At 41.5% G+C, this 14,654-nt stretch overlaps 1 protein-coding gene across 7 annotated transcripts in view; it reads left to right on the top strand.

Moving 5' to 3' along the window:
* Window positions 1-14,654, top strand: part of CNTN6 (contactin 6) — a 193,842-nt gene that overhangs the window by 161,191 nt on the left and 17,997 nt on the right. For all 7 annotated transcript variants that reach the window (XR_014522923.1, XR_014522924.1, XM_083491366.1 and 4 more), the window contains 5 exons: window positions 4,016-4,191; window positions 5,656-5,773; window positions 6,972-7,130; window positions 7,215-7,364; window positions 10,341-10,411. Coding sequence is in view for 5 of the 7 variants with exons in the window: in XM_083491366.1 (XP_083347492.1) it covers window positions 4,016-4,191; window positions 5,656-5,773; window positions 6,972-7,130; window positions 7,215-7,364; window positions 10,341-10,411 (674 nt within the window). In the remaining 2 variants the exon portion in view is untranslated. The remainder of the gene's footprint in view (window positions 1-4,015; window positions 4,192-5,655; window positions 5,774-6,971; window positions 7,131-7,214; window positions 7,365-10,340; window positions 10,412-14,654) is intronic.

Genomic DNA, 14,654 nt, shown 5'->3' with positions numbered 1-14,654 from the left:
TCTTCTTATAAAAAACAACAACCCAGCCTCATTTTACTACTCTTCTACCCTGCATGTGTCCCAGTGCTCATACACAATGCATTGCAGGCTCATACACAATGCATAAAAAGATAACACACAAAATGACACTAATGAGGGGAATCCCCCCCCAATACAGCTCAAACTAGAGTCAGGGCCGAAGGCCACATTCACATGGCAGTATATTTTGTTTTCATGACTTTCCCTTGATAGGTTCTACATTATATTTGAGCTTTCACACAACATAAAAACCACTTATGGAATGATAGTGGAAAATAGTGCAGGTCTAGTGCTCATTTCCATGGGGGGGGATCTATTCACAAATAATATGAAAATGAGTACCAAACTTATACTGGAAACAGTATTCTTCAGCCACTAAATGCCTGGGGAAACAGGAATCCTGAAAGTTAATAATGATGGAGACAGGAGCACCTCTCTAGGCATTCCACAACTACTTGGCTTTGGCCCTTGTTTTATACAATATGTGGTACTCATTGCTTAACATTTTCAAAAGAGTTATCTCCCCTCCATCCAGCAAACATAAGCAGTCTTTGCTGTTCAAAAGTCAGAATATTTATTGGCATTATTTGACATGCCCTTCTTTGGCTGCAAACCCAAGTCCCACCCAGCCAGAGGCCATCACCTCATTTGCAGCCAGGCTATGCATGGTGGTTGGGGCAGAGAGTAGGTGCCACCTCCAATGTGGGGCTTTCTGTGGGCTGCTGCTAGCAAGAAGCTCACCAGCAGCAATCTCACCCATCTGCCCATTCAGCAGCAGATGGAAGAGTGATCTGCCTGGCCTCATTGCCAGTTGGCAAGACTGGCAGAGGGAAACATCTCAGTCCAATCCAAACCCCTCCCAGTTCCTCTCACATGCAAGGAGGAGGAGGAGGGAGGGAGGGAAGGTGGGATTGCTCTGTTACTCATTCCTTTTGAGATGGCCATGCCTGTTTCTTCAACCACCGTAAATATGTTCAGCAATATACTGTATATATTTGCTGAAGTTAGAAAACTATCATCCAAACTTTAGTTTCCCTTTTTTCCCATCCACACTTTAGTTTCCCTTTTTTGTTAAATGTCTGTTATTCCCTAAGAAAACTGTTTGGGGCTTATAAAGTCAGCTAAGCAACAGATAATGCCTTGGACTGTGTATATAACATCTTACCAGGAATTGTTTAAATATATGTATGCATTTATTCTTAGAATCTTTGTCTTATCCATTGGTGGCTCTAGCAACTTAATGTAGCAAACACTTTAATTTTAAATAGCACATAAAAACCAGATTTAGATGCTGTGAGAGATGTGGCATTGCAACAGTGTGCGCACATGTATATTTTTGTTCAATAAAAAAAATCCAGCCCCAGGTTATATGTGCAAGCAATTCTCTGCGCCCAAAGTTACTTGGATGCCTCCCAGCATTTAAAGATTCTGAAGTGTTGTATTTTTTCATATAGCGGACATGTATCCTAATTGTGAATGATGTGACAATTAAATTTTTCAAACGTAAAGAAAAGCCTTAATTTGACAATTGCAACATTTATTAAAAATCAAAATAACAACATGCTATCATAATGGTAGTGTTTGCAGGGAACATTTGTTTTGGTTCCCCTCTGGATAAGTTTTGGCTGTTCAATTATAGGCCTCATTGCTTCAGCATTATATTCAACTGAAATGTCAGAATTCCGAAAAGCATATCTAATGGGCAAATTAAGTTTATTGCTGCTTATTGAGTTGTTTATTCCTTATGATAAGAAGTCTTTATTATACCTCAAGTGCGCTGAGTGCATTGTCTATTTTTCTCTTTGGAAACGGGGCATGCTCCATAATGCATGTCTGCAGTTAGTAAGCAAGACAGATAGATAATGGGAACGTGGGAGCTTTTAAGAAGCATTTAGAAAGATTTGAGATGGAAATCTTAAGGAAAAGCTCATAAAGACAACAGCTTGCATCAAGAGAAACAAACATCTTAGCATCACTCATAGCACTTGATGTGATCTGGCTAGACTGATAGACCCAGAGAGACCCAGCATCAGCCTTCTATAAAATATGCTTTTTTGTTTTGCTAAGACTGCAAGAATGCACACGTAGACTCTGGATAATGCATGGCTGAACTGCTTAACAAAGCAGAACAATAGAACAAAATGGAACGATGGAGCTCAATGCACACATTGCAAGGCAGCGAGGAGTAAATGCGAGAGGCTCAGTAGGGATGAGCATTATAGCTGTGATACCTCTGTTGTTGCTTCTGTTGCCCACAACTCATGGAGGGCATCTATGTAAAGTGGGGAGTTCTCCTGTACCCATGGACCCACCATTTTCCAATTCCAGAGGGCTATGGGGACGACGATGGGGGAGGAGCTACTGCACAGACCCCCACCCCCACACACCCCACATATTTACTCTTTTCTGAATTCCAGCACCTGTATGGGGCTTAGGCTTCAGCATTATGTGGGTCCTCATATTTCCTTTTTTAAAAATTGTTTTTATTAGCAATTTCAACATAACAAAATATCAAAACATATCCTCCCCCTGAGACTTCCCTCAGCTCCTCTCTCTGATTTCTCAGCACATATTATTCTCTGCATATTCTAACATTATACATATCCTTACATTATTCATCTACCAATAAATTTGTGTATGTTTATTCAAAACCTGCCAAGGAGTTCAGTTCATTTTGTTGTCTTTTTAGATAATTTGTAAAAAGTTCACATTCTTCCTTAAAGTCACAGTTGTCCTTGTCCCGCAGTATGTATGTCAATTTAGCCAGTGGGTCCTCATATTTCCATGTTGAGGTATACTCAGGGTGTTGGAACCAAGTATTAAGTGTGTACGTTGTGGCAAATGATGTTATGCTTCAGAATATGCTTAGATGCTTAAGAAGCTCTGCACCAAAAGTACAGTTACACAAAGGCAGGAAGGAAAGACCAAGTCCACAAGTACTGTGTTTGGAATCAGGGTTGACAGAAGGGTACAATTCATGTTCATGCATTTACACAGAGCTTTCGTTGTAGTTTTTAGGTTCAGGCTGCCTTGACCATTTCATTCAAGATCCATCCTGATTTCTTTGCGCAAAGCTTACATGGTGATAGGGATGGGCTAATTTGACAATACTGGTTCCTTCTGTTCTATAACAACAAGCATTCATTCATTTGCTTGTGGAGTGTTAATCATTCGTCCCTCCTATACTTTTCTATACATTGCCCCACCCCTTTCCCACCCTCTGTGTGTGTGTGGATGTTTTGTACTAAGGTATCAGAGCCCTTTCATCCATTTGAAATGCACTAACCTAAAATTTCACTAGGTGCTTCAGTCCTTCCTACAAAATACCAATGCAGGCACCCAGAATGACAGATTTGGAGAGAAAAGCATTGCACTTTCTAGCCTGTCCCCCCAAAACATGCAGGATATATTATATCTGGATATTTTCTGACAAATCATTTCATACTTTCTACAAGTTAGGAACAGTGTAGCCTGCTGCTTACTTTTTCCATTTTTCTAAAGGCCTTAACACTATTTTTAATCATAAAAAATACATCCCTTATATCTTCATTTCACACCTCTTTCTCCCTACTAGCTACCAGTACTTAATTCATACAGTATTTATCATCTTGACTAAGCTTGATGTTGCTTTTTTTTGTATGCATATGATCCTCATGATTGTATAATGCTTTCATCAACAAAAGCTGTTTTTGCCTAAACTGCTTATAACAGGGAAGTTGTTATCTCTAATTTATCTGACAATCATGCCAATGAGAATGGAGGGGTTCGGGAATCAAAGCTCTAACTCATTCCCTTGTCCCTTAAGCAAACTATAATTTTCGTTAATTAAGTGGCTGGGAGTGTAATCTAAATTACTTGAAAGGGTTTTTTTCTTCTTTCAACCGATGCTTTTGGGGGTAAACACAAGTCCTTTGGGATCTTGGTAGTTCTTTCTAAAGTAACTGATTTTTTGTAAACTACTGATGCAACCAAGAATGACTTGTTCTGCCTTCAACAGAGAGGACTATCATTACTACTCCACCTTCCAATATGGATGTTACAGTTGGAGAAAGTGTAGTCCTGCCTTGTCAGGTATCCAAAGATCCATCTATCAAGGTTGCGTTTTCATGGTCTTTCAATGGAGATGTTATAGATTTTAAAAGAAGAATGAGTCATTTTGAAAGAGCCGGAGGAGTAAGTTTTACAGACACTTCTTCATATAATCAGTGTGTGTGTGTGTGTGTGTGTGTGTGTAACCATTCATAAATCACATGGGTCCCCTTGCCCTAAATGACATATTTTTGTAACATGCATTGGGAAATCGTAAAGCTACATCTGTTTAATTTGTGGTTAGTGTTGTTGTTTTGTTTTTGTCTCTGTGTTTAAAAAGATGATAATTCTAAATCTGCATAACCATTTATGTCCATTGCTGAATAGTTGGTGATAAATGTGCAGTGTGTCAGCACCAACTTGTGCTGTGCTGTCCCTGCAATGACTATGGATGCTTGTCCCTCAGTCCCTTGGTCCCTACTGGACATGATTTGTCAGGGTAAGGCTCCTCAAAGTCTACAGTTAAGGCCAAATATTAAAACAGTAAGAAATAGCCACCAGGATATACATCCAAATCAGAAGGTTCCCAGCATGGTAGCTCTAACTGACAACAATCCCTAAAAGGGTTAACAACCTGGGTATCTGGAAATGTCTTTCCCACAACTGAGGATGAGTCCAAACTATATTTCACAACCCACCAGAAGAAATGGAACATGTTCTTTCAAATACGGGTGATAAAGACTTGTTCTACTGGAAATCTTCATATACTGGTTCACAAAAATGCACCTTACATATTTCTATGGGCATGCAGCTTCCTATGGCATTTTTTCCCTGATGGTTAAAAGACTTGGGTTTAAGTCTTAGGTGACCAAAAAGAAGCTGCTCTCTGGGGCAAAAGACAAGGATATATATATACACACACACACCCCAGCAATTTCATGTGCGGATGGCAATTGAACGTGGAGTTGAATATTCAACACTAGCGATCTGACAACTGTCCTCACCACACCTGAGAAAAGCAGGGTAGTTAATAGGGCATAGGGCAGGCTTGGTGGCACACAAATTTTGTATTCCAGTGCCTCATTGTCACTCACTACCACACCATATAAAACTGCCCAGGGTGGCTGCCTCACTCTGTCTAATAATAACAATAACAACAACAACAACAACAACAACAACAACAACAACAATAATAATAATTTATTTCTACCCCGCCCAACTGGCTGGGTTTCCCCAGCCACTCTGGGTGGCTTCCAACAGAAGATTAAAAATACATTAAAATATCAATAATTAGAAACTTCCCTAAACAGGGCTGCCTCCAGATGTCTTCTAAATGTCATATAGTTGTTTATTTCTTTGACATCTGATAGTAGCGCTCATGAAGTCTCCCAGTTCTGGTATCCTCCCACCAGAAGTGTTATTGCTTTATATCTTTGCTTTCAATGCTTGCTTTATTTGTGAAGGTGCATTAAAGGCATGTAAATGAAATAAACAGATGATAGCAGTATATGCTTTAAAACTACGTATTTTATTAATGCTTCGCAAATTACAGAAATATCCACTATGGAAAATGCATTAGCTGTCTATTTCTCCTCTTCTTATCTCAAGGAATCAGTAGGGGACCTTATGATAAGAAACATTCAGTTAAATCATTCTGGGAAATACAGATGCACAGTGCAAACAGCTATGGACAACCTATCTGAAACAGCAGAAATTATTGTAAGGGGTAAGTCTATTATCTATAAAACGCCAGCTAAGTGTAACACAGGGAATGATATTATATGCATCAGCATCAGAGAAGAGGTTGAATGAAATGCAAATAACTCATGATCTACAGCTCAGATATGTTTCTTACCACCATATATTCCCATCAGAGTAAAATATGCCCGGTGGGCATCTAAGCAACTCAGATGCAAACGCCGGCAGACATTATTTCTTCCTCACACTTTTTTCACACTCCAAAAATCTAGGATATATATGTCTATACCATATCATAGCTGTTAAACCGAATCCATTATTTGCTCAATAATCTTGTTAGAGGAGAATGCTTAGTTTGTGCATCCTATATCATAAACAAATACATACCTCTAAGGTATGTTTGGATCTCAAACTTTCTTCATTTCAGAGCCCGCTTAAAAAATGTATTAGTTCTTCCAGGCATCTGTAGAATACTCAATTTTAGTTAATCTTATTATTATTAGGGGTGTGAAAACCACACTGTGTTTTTAAAGCTTGGTGGTTGTGATTTGAATATTTTCCTGCTCTTTTCATTTCTTATAATTGGATTCAGGTGTTTTTTTAATTTTGCAGGAACTGGCACATAGTCTTGTGTGCATCCCATCCTGAGATCAGGTGATGAAGGGCAGGTTAGAAATACAGGGTGGTATTCTACAAAGTTTTACTCAGAGTAGACCCATTCATATTAATGGATATGATGAACTTAGGCCCATTAATTCCAGTAGATCTGCTCTGAGAATCATATTGTAAGGGGTGGTGCTTGCACAGTATATGTGCTTTATAGGTTGACGTCAGACTTCTCAAGAGTTCCTCCCACAGGACATTCCTACTAGAGGGAGAAGCTAAGTAAAATAGGAAAAGAAATTTGGGTTTGGGAGCTGGTGGCCTTTGGGGCCAGAGATGGCAGAGAATTATTTTGGATTATTAAGAAAGTGAAGAGAGAAGTATTTTGTATAGTTTAGGTTGTAATCTAGGAGGAATGGCTAGACAGACATCTGTGTTATGCTTTAAGCCATATGGCCTTAGAGCAGGGGGTTGAACCAGGGGGTTACTTCACTTCGGATTTCTAAAAATATCTCTAATCAATCTAGTAGTGGATATCAAATGCACAACAGAGCCCTAAAGAGCCGCACCATTACAAAGTATTCTGCTAAAGTAAATGTGCATTTTCTTCCTTTTTAAATAAGGCACTCCAGGTCCTCCCAAAGATGTTAACATTGAACATGTTTCCAGTACAACGGCAGTGCTAAACTGGAGACAAGGAACAGATAATAATAGTCCAATCCAAATATACACTATTCAGATAAGGACCCCTTTTTCAGTTGGGTGGCAAGCAGCTTCAACAGGTATACAGCCACATTTCTGACTTACATTCTATGCTATAGTTTCACATTCTTCCATCGCTAATCATTTTTCACTTTTATGTTTAGTTCCTGAAGTTATTAATGGAAGGACCCACACGGCAACAGTGGTTGATCTGAACCCTTGGGTTGAATATGAATTTCGTGTTGTGGCTGGCAATAGTATTGGGATTGGAGAGCCAAGCACACCATCTGAGCTACTAAGAACTAAAGCATCCAGTAGGTTTCCTGAAATTGTCTTGATGGGTTGAGAAACTCCTTAAAAAATGTAACACTGTTCATTTCAAAAGTACAGTGGTACCTCGGGTTACATATGCTTCAGGTTACAGACGCTTCAGGTTACAGACTCCGCTAACCCAGAAATAGTGCTTCAGGTTAAGAACTTTGCTTCAGGATGAGAACAGAAATTGTGCTCCAGCAGCGCGGCAGCAGCAGAAGGCCCCATTAGCTAAAGTGGTGCTTCAGGTTAAGAACAGTTTCAGGTTAAGAACGGACCTCCGGAACGAATTAAGTACTTAACCCGAGGTACCACTGTAAGCCATAATGGCTCACCTCTACTGCTCAGTGATGTTGGCTTTGGACATCGTTATTCAAATGTTACGTTCTTCTGTATTTTTGTATCCCTGTTATTAGCTAAAAATTGGCTTGCAATTCAAAATTCAAAAGCCATGTTCAATTATATAAAAGGATGTCATATAGAGGAGGGAGAAAGGTTGTTTTCTGCTGCTCCAGAGAAGCGGACACGGAGCAATGATCCAAACTACAAGAAAGAAGATTCCACCTAAACATTAGGACAGTGTTTCCCAACCGGTGTTCCGCGGCACACTAGTGTGCCGTGAGACACCGGCTGGTGTGCCGTGGGAGGGAGGCGGGCGAGTCGGGCGGCGAGAGGCGGGGCGGCGGCGAGGATCCGCGTCGAGCCGGGGGCGGCTCCGCGGTGCTGGTGCCGAGCGGCGGGGCAGCGCGCGCAAAAGGGAGGCGTGCGAGACAGCGGATGAGGAGGAGGCCGGCATGTCCGGGCAGCAGCAGCAGCAGCAGCAACTCCCGGCGACGGCTCCTCCTCCGCCCGCTATCGCCGCCACCACCACAACAGCCGCTGCCGCCGTCCCTCAATCCCTCGCTCTGCTGCCTCCTCCCACCCCGGCAAGGGGAAGGGAAAAAACTTTAACTTTTGTGCGTCCCTCCCGGCGTGACGCTGCGCGCTGACGTCACGGGGCGGGGCTTTAATGGTGGTGTGCCGCGAGATTTTTTCCCGGTAAACAGGTGTGCCGTTGCCCAAAAACGTTTGGGAAACACTGCATTAGGAAGAACTTCCTGACAGTAAGAGCTGTTCGACAGTGGAATTTGCTGCCAAGGAGTGTGGTGGAGTCTCCTTTTTTGGAGGTCTTTAAGCAGAGGCTTGACAACCATATGTCAGGAGTGCTCTGATGGTGTTTCCTGCTTGGCAGGGGGTTGGACTCGATGGCCCTTGTGGTCTCTTCCAACTCTATGATTCTATGAAAATATTGTGAGTGGGGGTTTTTTTGTTTGTTTGTTTCTTTTTGCAGGAGGGGGGTGTCCAGGAACAATGGAAGGGTGTTTGACAGTAGCCTCTCCTCCCTCTGATCTCTTATTCTGAAGGGGTTCCCACCTGATTCCCAAGAGTCCAGGTGTGAAGGAAGAATGGCTGGATGCATCACCCCTTCCTGCCGATTAGCTTTTACTTCCTTAGGCATCAGTCCTGGGAGTAAGCCTCATTAAATGCAGAAGTCAGAAGGCTGTTCATCCCTGTTTTAATGATGCACAGAGCTTTTTATTGCTAAGTACTGGGAGTAAGCCTAATTCTATCACTGTACAATGAATGGATAAGGAAAGTATGTTTCTTATTATGCTGCACAGACTATTTTATACACTGTAGAATTCAAAACGATAGGGTTTACAAAGTTCCTTTAAACTTTGACCTTTCATAGACAGCTTCATGTGGCTTCGATATCCCCTCATTAGGACTGTCAAAATCTGTAGAGTAGACGATACAGAAATAGAACAGAGTCACTGGTGTTGTGTACAGGTTAAAGTATTGAACCAAAGAGTCCTGCAGATTTGGATAAACTCTACTCACTTCACTACTCAGATGCCCCATAGGCAAAAGGGAAACATTTCTGTTGTGCAGCTGGCTGCTAAGATTCTAGATTACTAATTAAAATCATCCTCAGAGTAACAGGTGTGGCAAATAAAGAGCAATGAAAGGGTGAATGAGAAAGTCTGTCTTATAAGGTCTACATTGCCAGCTAAAACTCGATCGAGCATTTGTAGATTCCTGGAGGCAAATGAGCCACTGCTCATTTCATTAAAATGGAGCTGAGAATTAATTGCGCTTCTGCCGATGCAGTTAACCGTAAATTTTCATCTGCTTCTCAACTATGACCCAGTTGAGGCTTTGTTGAGCAGTAGTATAAATTTCTTTCCCATGCAAATACAGTAAATACTGAACTCATTTAACACAAGCACTAATTGAGCATTAACTGGTTCATGGAACAGTGGAATGTTAGTTGAGCTTGGCTTGAAAGTCTCCTTTTAATTCTTCATTTAGTTAACCACCCCATTTCCTTTTCCTTCTTAAACTTTTGCAGATCTAACACAAATCAATTGAAGTGAACGGCAGCAATGAAAAAGGATAATGGCTGCCCCCCATTCCCAAAATAATGTGTTATTTTCATGAATATGGCATATCTGAAAATAAAATAACTCAACCAAACAAGAAGTCAGCGCCCCTGTGTAGATTTCTAGTTGAGTCTATTATGGTCAGCCTACTACTAATTTAAAGTACTTAGTGGCTTACCACGTAGATCGTTCCTGTGGCATTGCACATATCTAAGCCACTGTCAGCTTATCTCAAGATCCACTATAATGAGATGATCTATACAGGCACATTAGTTTTATCCCTATAGAATCTACTCCCCAAGTGTTGAGGGAACCCATAGCCCAGTTGAGAACTTATCTGTAGTTCAGCCATGGTCAGTTTTAGAACTTATCTGCATTGGTCCAGAGAGCAATGGAACCATTGCCAACCAGGATGCTAAACCTCGCTATTGACTTTGGATCTCATGTATTGATTTCTCTTTTCATATGGTCATTCAAAGAAGGATTTACAAAATTATGAATGCCTTTTTAATTTCGCAAATTTGTGATGTTTTTGTTTTTGCTTTACCCTGCTAGTTCCTACAGCGGCACCAGCAAATGTGAGTGGAGGTGGAGGAAGCCGGTCTGAGCTCGTCATAACATGGGAGGTAATTTGTAAATCAGCCTCAGCTCTTCAATATAATGAAGGGCGATTACAATACAGGTGTAGCAAAAGCAGGTTTTGTTGCACCACTGGTAGCAATTTAGAGAAGTAAACTGTGAGCAGCATGTTATAAAGATGTTTAGAAGTCATCTGTAGCCCTCTTATCATCATTATGCAGAAGGCAGCTTAACACTCTAATCTGTTTGGGTATTTTGCACATTAAACATTCCACACAGTTTTGTTTGCATGTCTCTTGCTGTTGTTTTCTCCCATTTGGAATATTATGCTGCCAAGGCATACCCTGTCATGCATAAAAGGAGACATGGCCTTTCAGTATCAAATACCACTCAGTGTATGTTTAGAAGGCAAAATCAAATACCCAAAGGATAATTCATGCTGAAGGAAATAAGTTCAGCTGAACTCACTGAGACGTAGTTCCAGCTAAGCGTGGCTTTGGAGGTAGCTGGAGAAGTTCCCAAACCAAATGCACAATCACTTCTGCAGTCCAGAGGTGGATCTCCTTTAAATGTTCAAATGGGAATTGTCTGTAGCTGTCAACGTTTCCCTTATTCCAAATAGGATTCCTCGCAAGAAAAGGGAAAAGTTGACAGCTATGGAATTGTCACAGGCTATACCTAGAATGTGGGCACTCCCCTTGAGCAAGTTTCACTTAAAACATCACAAGGTACATGAATTACTGTTCATTTGGCCCAAAGCTGGTCTGACTATATGCATGCATGTCTTTTATTTACCATATTTTTCGCTCTATAACACGCACCAGACCATAACACACACATAGTTTTTAGAGGAGGAAAACAAGAAAAAAAAATATTCTAAACAAAATAGTGATATATGATTTTTGTGGTTCATGCTGCGGCCACAGACATGTGATCTGACAGTGAGTTTGGAGTAGCCCAATGCAAAAATCCTGAGGATCCATGTGGATCCATGCTTTGTAACCACGGAGGAGGGAAGGAAGGGGAACCATGGATCCTCTGCTCACGACTGCAGCAGATCCCCCCCCCACCTGCAGGCATTCGCTCCATAACACGCACAGACATTTCCCCTTCCTTTCTAGGAGGAAAAAAGTGAGTGTTATGTTGCAAAAAATATGGTATTTATAGGATTTCTCACCTGCCCTTTCTTACCCAGGGTGGGTTATGACAACGTAATACACAATTATACAAAAAAAGATAAAGTGGTTGCCATTATACAGTGAATAACGCCATTCCATATTGAGCAGAATAGTGTTCCTTGAACAAAACAGGTTTATAACATTATGTGTGGCGTTGTAAAATGGATAAGGTTAAGTTTTTCTTCCTCTCTTATCATACCGAGAACCCAGGGTTGTGTGTGAAGACCCTCAAGACCTTCCAAAGAAAGACACAGTTGACACCAATATTAGTTTAAGGTTATTGGCATAGTTTTGGCCACAGCTTTATTGATTACAGAATGTGAGTGGTTTGCTTAGGCATTGGTTTGACCTCTGGCAGGGCAGCACTGACAACTGGACACTGGCAGAAGTCAGTAAGGGTAAACAGACTGGGGGAGCATTGGTCTTACCACAGACACAACCTCACCCCAAAATGCTCCCTGGTGCTCTGGCTTGGCCTTAACCCCTGGAAGGGGATCAGACAAAAGAATGGTGAGCACCTGAATTCCTTTAACGGAATATGCTATCGCACATTGTTAGGGGCAGGTGTGACAACCTCCCCTCAACTCCACATTGAACCAATGCCTAACCACCAAACCTTACAAAGTTGTGATGATTTGCTACGCAGCAGGTGAAACCCAAGCGGCACCAGCCAATCAGCCAAATGGGAAAATTCCTACTGGGCCCCTGTCCCAAAACCAGACAACCCATAAAGGCATAGCAAAGTGATAATGAATCCTAAATATAGGGAGGGTGGGTGATCCAGTGCACTGGGCGAAAAGAGAAAGCTCAACGCAGCGTGCAGCAGTACATATAGGTCCCTCGGTTAATGCATGAAACGATCCCATTGGCCAGAATTATCCCAGCAACCGAGGGACCACCAATCGGGTTGTTGTGGCTATCCAATCGCTCCCACCCACAACAGCAGTGAGGTCAGTCTTGATGATCTCACCACAACACATGCTGTCTGGGAGGAGGACACAATTTACCACGTAAGTTTGAATAGTGGGAGATTTTCTGTATAGACAAATGAAAGTACTTCTTCAAACGGCACATAACTAAACTATAGATTTCAAAATGGCAAGATGATCAACATGGATGGCTTTAAAAGGGGATTTAACCAAATTAACTGAGGCGAGGGTCACCAGAGGCTACTAGTCATGCTCATGGTTTGTGCGTGAATACCAGTTGCTGGGGAACACAAGAGTCATGTTCTGGCTATGGGAACCTCATAAGCCTCTGGTTGCTTCTGAAATGGGATGATGGCCTAGGCATACCTTTGGGGTGATTCAGTAGGGCTCTTCTTATGTCAAGCTTTTTAAGCCAGAAAATTGACTACACTAAATATAGTAAAAGGAGATGATAAATACTTGAGTTTCCAACCTAAGAGGTTCTTTCTGCAAGTATTTTCCCCCCAAAGTTAAAGAAAAAGAACACTCTTCATTGCAAAATGTGTAAATTGACAGAAATAAAGTGGCAAACTTTTTCTTTTTCTGTCCGTAGTTCACTTATGCTGCCCTCACTCTCGGAATTTACTTTACAAAGATCAGTATGGCAAGAGTCCAGCACATCTTTTGAGCTGTGTTCTTTTAACAAACAGCTGCATTACACCCCACTTTCTGAGAGAAAATGTTTCTCTGTCAGCATGTGACAGGGAACATGTAAAATGTGCTAGTCCTTTATTCCCATTGACTTGACAACTGACAGTTGCTTTCTGTGCATCACTCCAGAAAAAGAGACCAGGAACAAAGAGAGTATTTTGACTTATTAGGGAGAGAAAGGAAAAGAGCTTAGGCAGGAAGATGGACTTTTGGGGTTTCAGAAAGATTTCCAGAAATGACAAAAAGACTCTCTCTCTTTAGCATTCAGTAACTTTTGTACCTTTCAGTTTAAAGGAATATGAATACCGAAAAATTGTGCCACGTTATAAATTATGGGTTTTTTAAAAAAATGTATTTCCCAGAGTGCACACTCCAGCATTTCTTTTATCATATTTCTCTAACTGCTTTATGCTAGAAAAGTGACTCAGAGCACATGCAAGTTTCAAAAATGCTGCACATTAATCGGATTTTAACACTTGAGTTTCTATTTTGCAAAACAGAACACCACAATTCTGCTTTACTGAGATTAATTGATCAACCAGCCGGGATAAATTCAATATTACAGGAGCATCTCCCCAAAATAATCCAGCAAGTAGTATGAGACATTAGGTAGATGGGCAGATGACAGATATGCACATTTCCTGTCTCTGTAATATCAATCACTGCTATATATTGAAAGTCTGAACAAAGAACAGCAGCAAAAAACCACAAAGGTGTGATTACTTTTCTGGTATGTCCAGTAAATAAATAAATAAATATTACTGCTGTATACTCACTTCTTGTCACAAGGGTAAGCAGTGAATGCTAAAAGCAATTTAAAAATACAAATAAACATTCTATCTATGCATATAGCTACTTCCATCCATATCCAATTCTCAGTGGCATAGTATTGGTACTTTCTTACTGTGATAATATCTCAGTGCTTTATTGTATCATTGTATATTGATCCCCATGAACATACCTTCGTATTCCGCAGTGTCTATATGAACCCTAAAGATGATTAGTTCCTCTAATTCAGTGTTTCCCAACCTTTTTTGGGCAAAGGCACACTTGTTTCATGAAAAAAATCTCGAGGCACACCACCATTACAGCCCCGTGACGTCAGCGCGCAGCGTCACGCCGGGAGGGACATGAATTGCTAGCAAATTACATAATCACCTCCTTGAGGGCTGGCTCATCTTCTCCGAAGGCAGAACCCCATTAATTAACAGCACAGACTCACACCATAGCCAAGACGAGGGGGGAAAACCTCAGTCATGCACAGTCATGCACATGTGGGGGCTAAATGAGGACGAAGACCGGGCAGAGAGCAGGGTTCAAATCACCCCACCTGGCCAGGACAATCCCTGGGTGCTCCCTTGGGCCACTCGCCTGACCCACCTCGCAGGGCTGTTGTTGCGAGGATAACACGGGGAGAACCACGCGCGCCCCCGGGAGCTCCTTGGAGGAGAAAGCGGGCGATGAATGCAATGCACGAAATATATGAGAGGCGA

Source organism: Podarcis liolepis, assembly GCF_965112155.1.
Source record: "Podarcis liolepis genome assembly, chromosome: 2".
In the NCBI taxonomy this organism is placed as follows: domain Eukaryota; kingdom Metazoa; phylum Chordata; class Lepidosauria; order Squamata; family Lacertidae; genus Podarcis; species Podarcis liolepis.
Note: the sequence above shows the minus strand (reverse complement) of the source record. Positions and strands in the feature narration are given on the sequence as shown.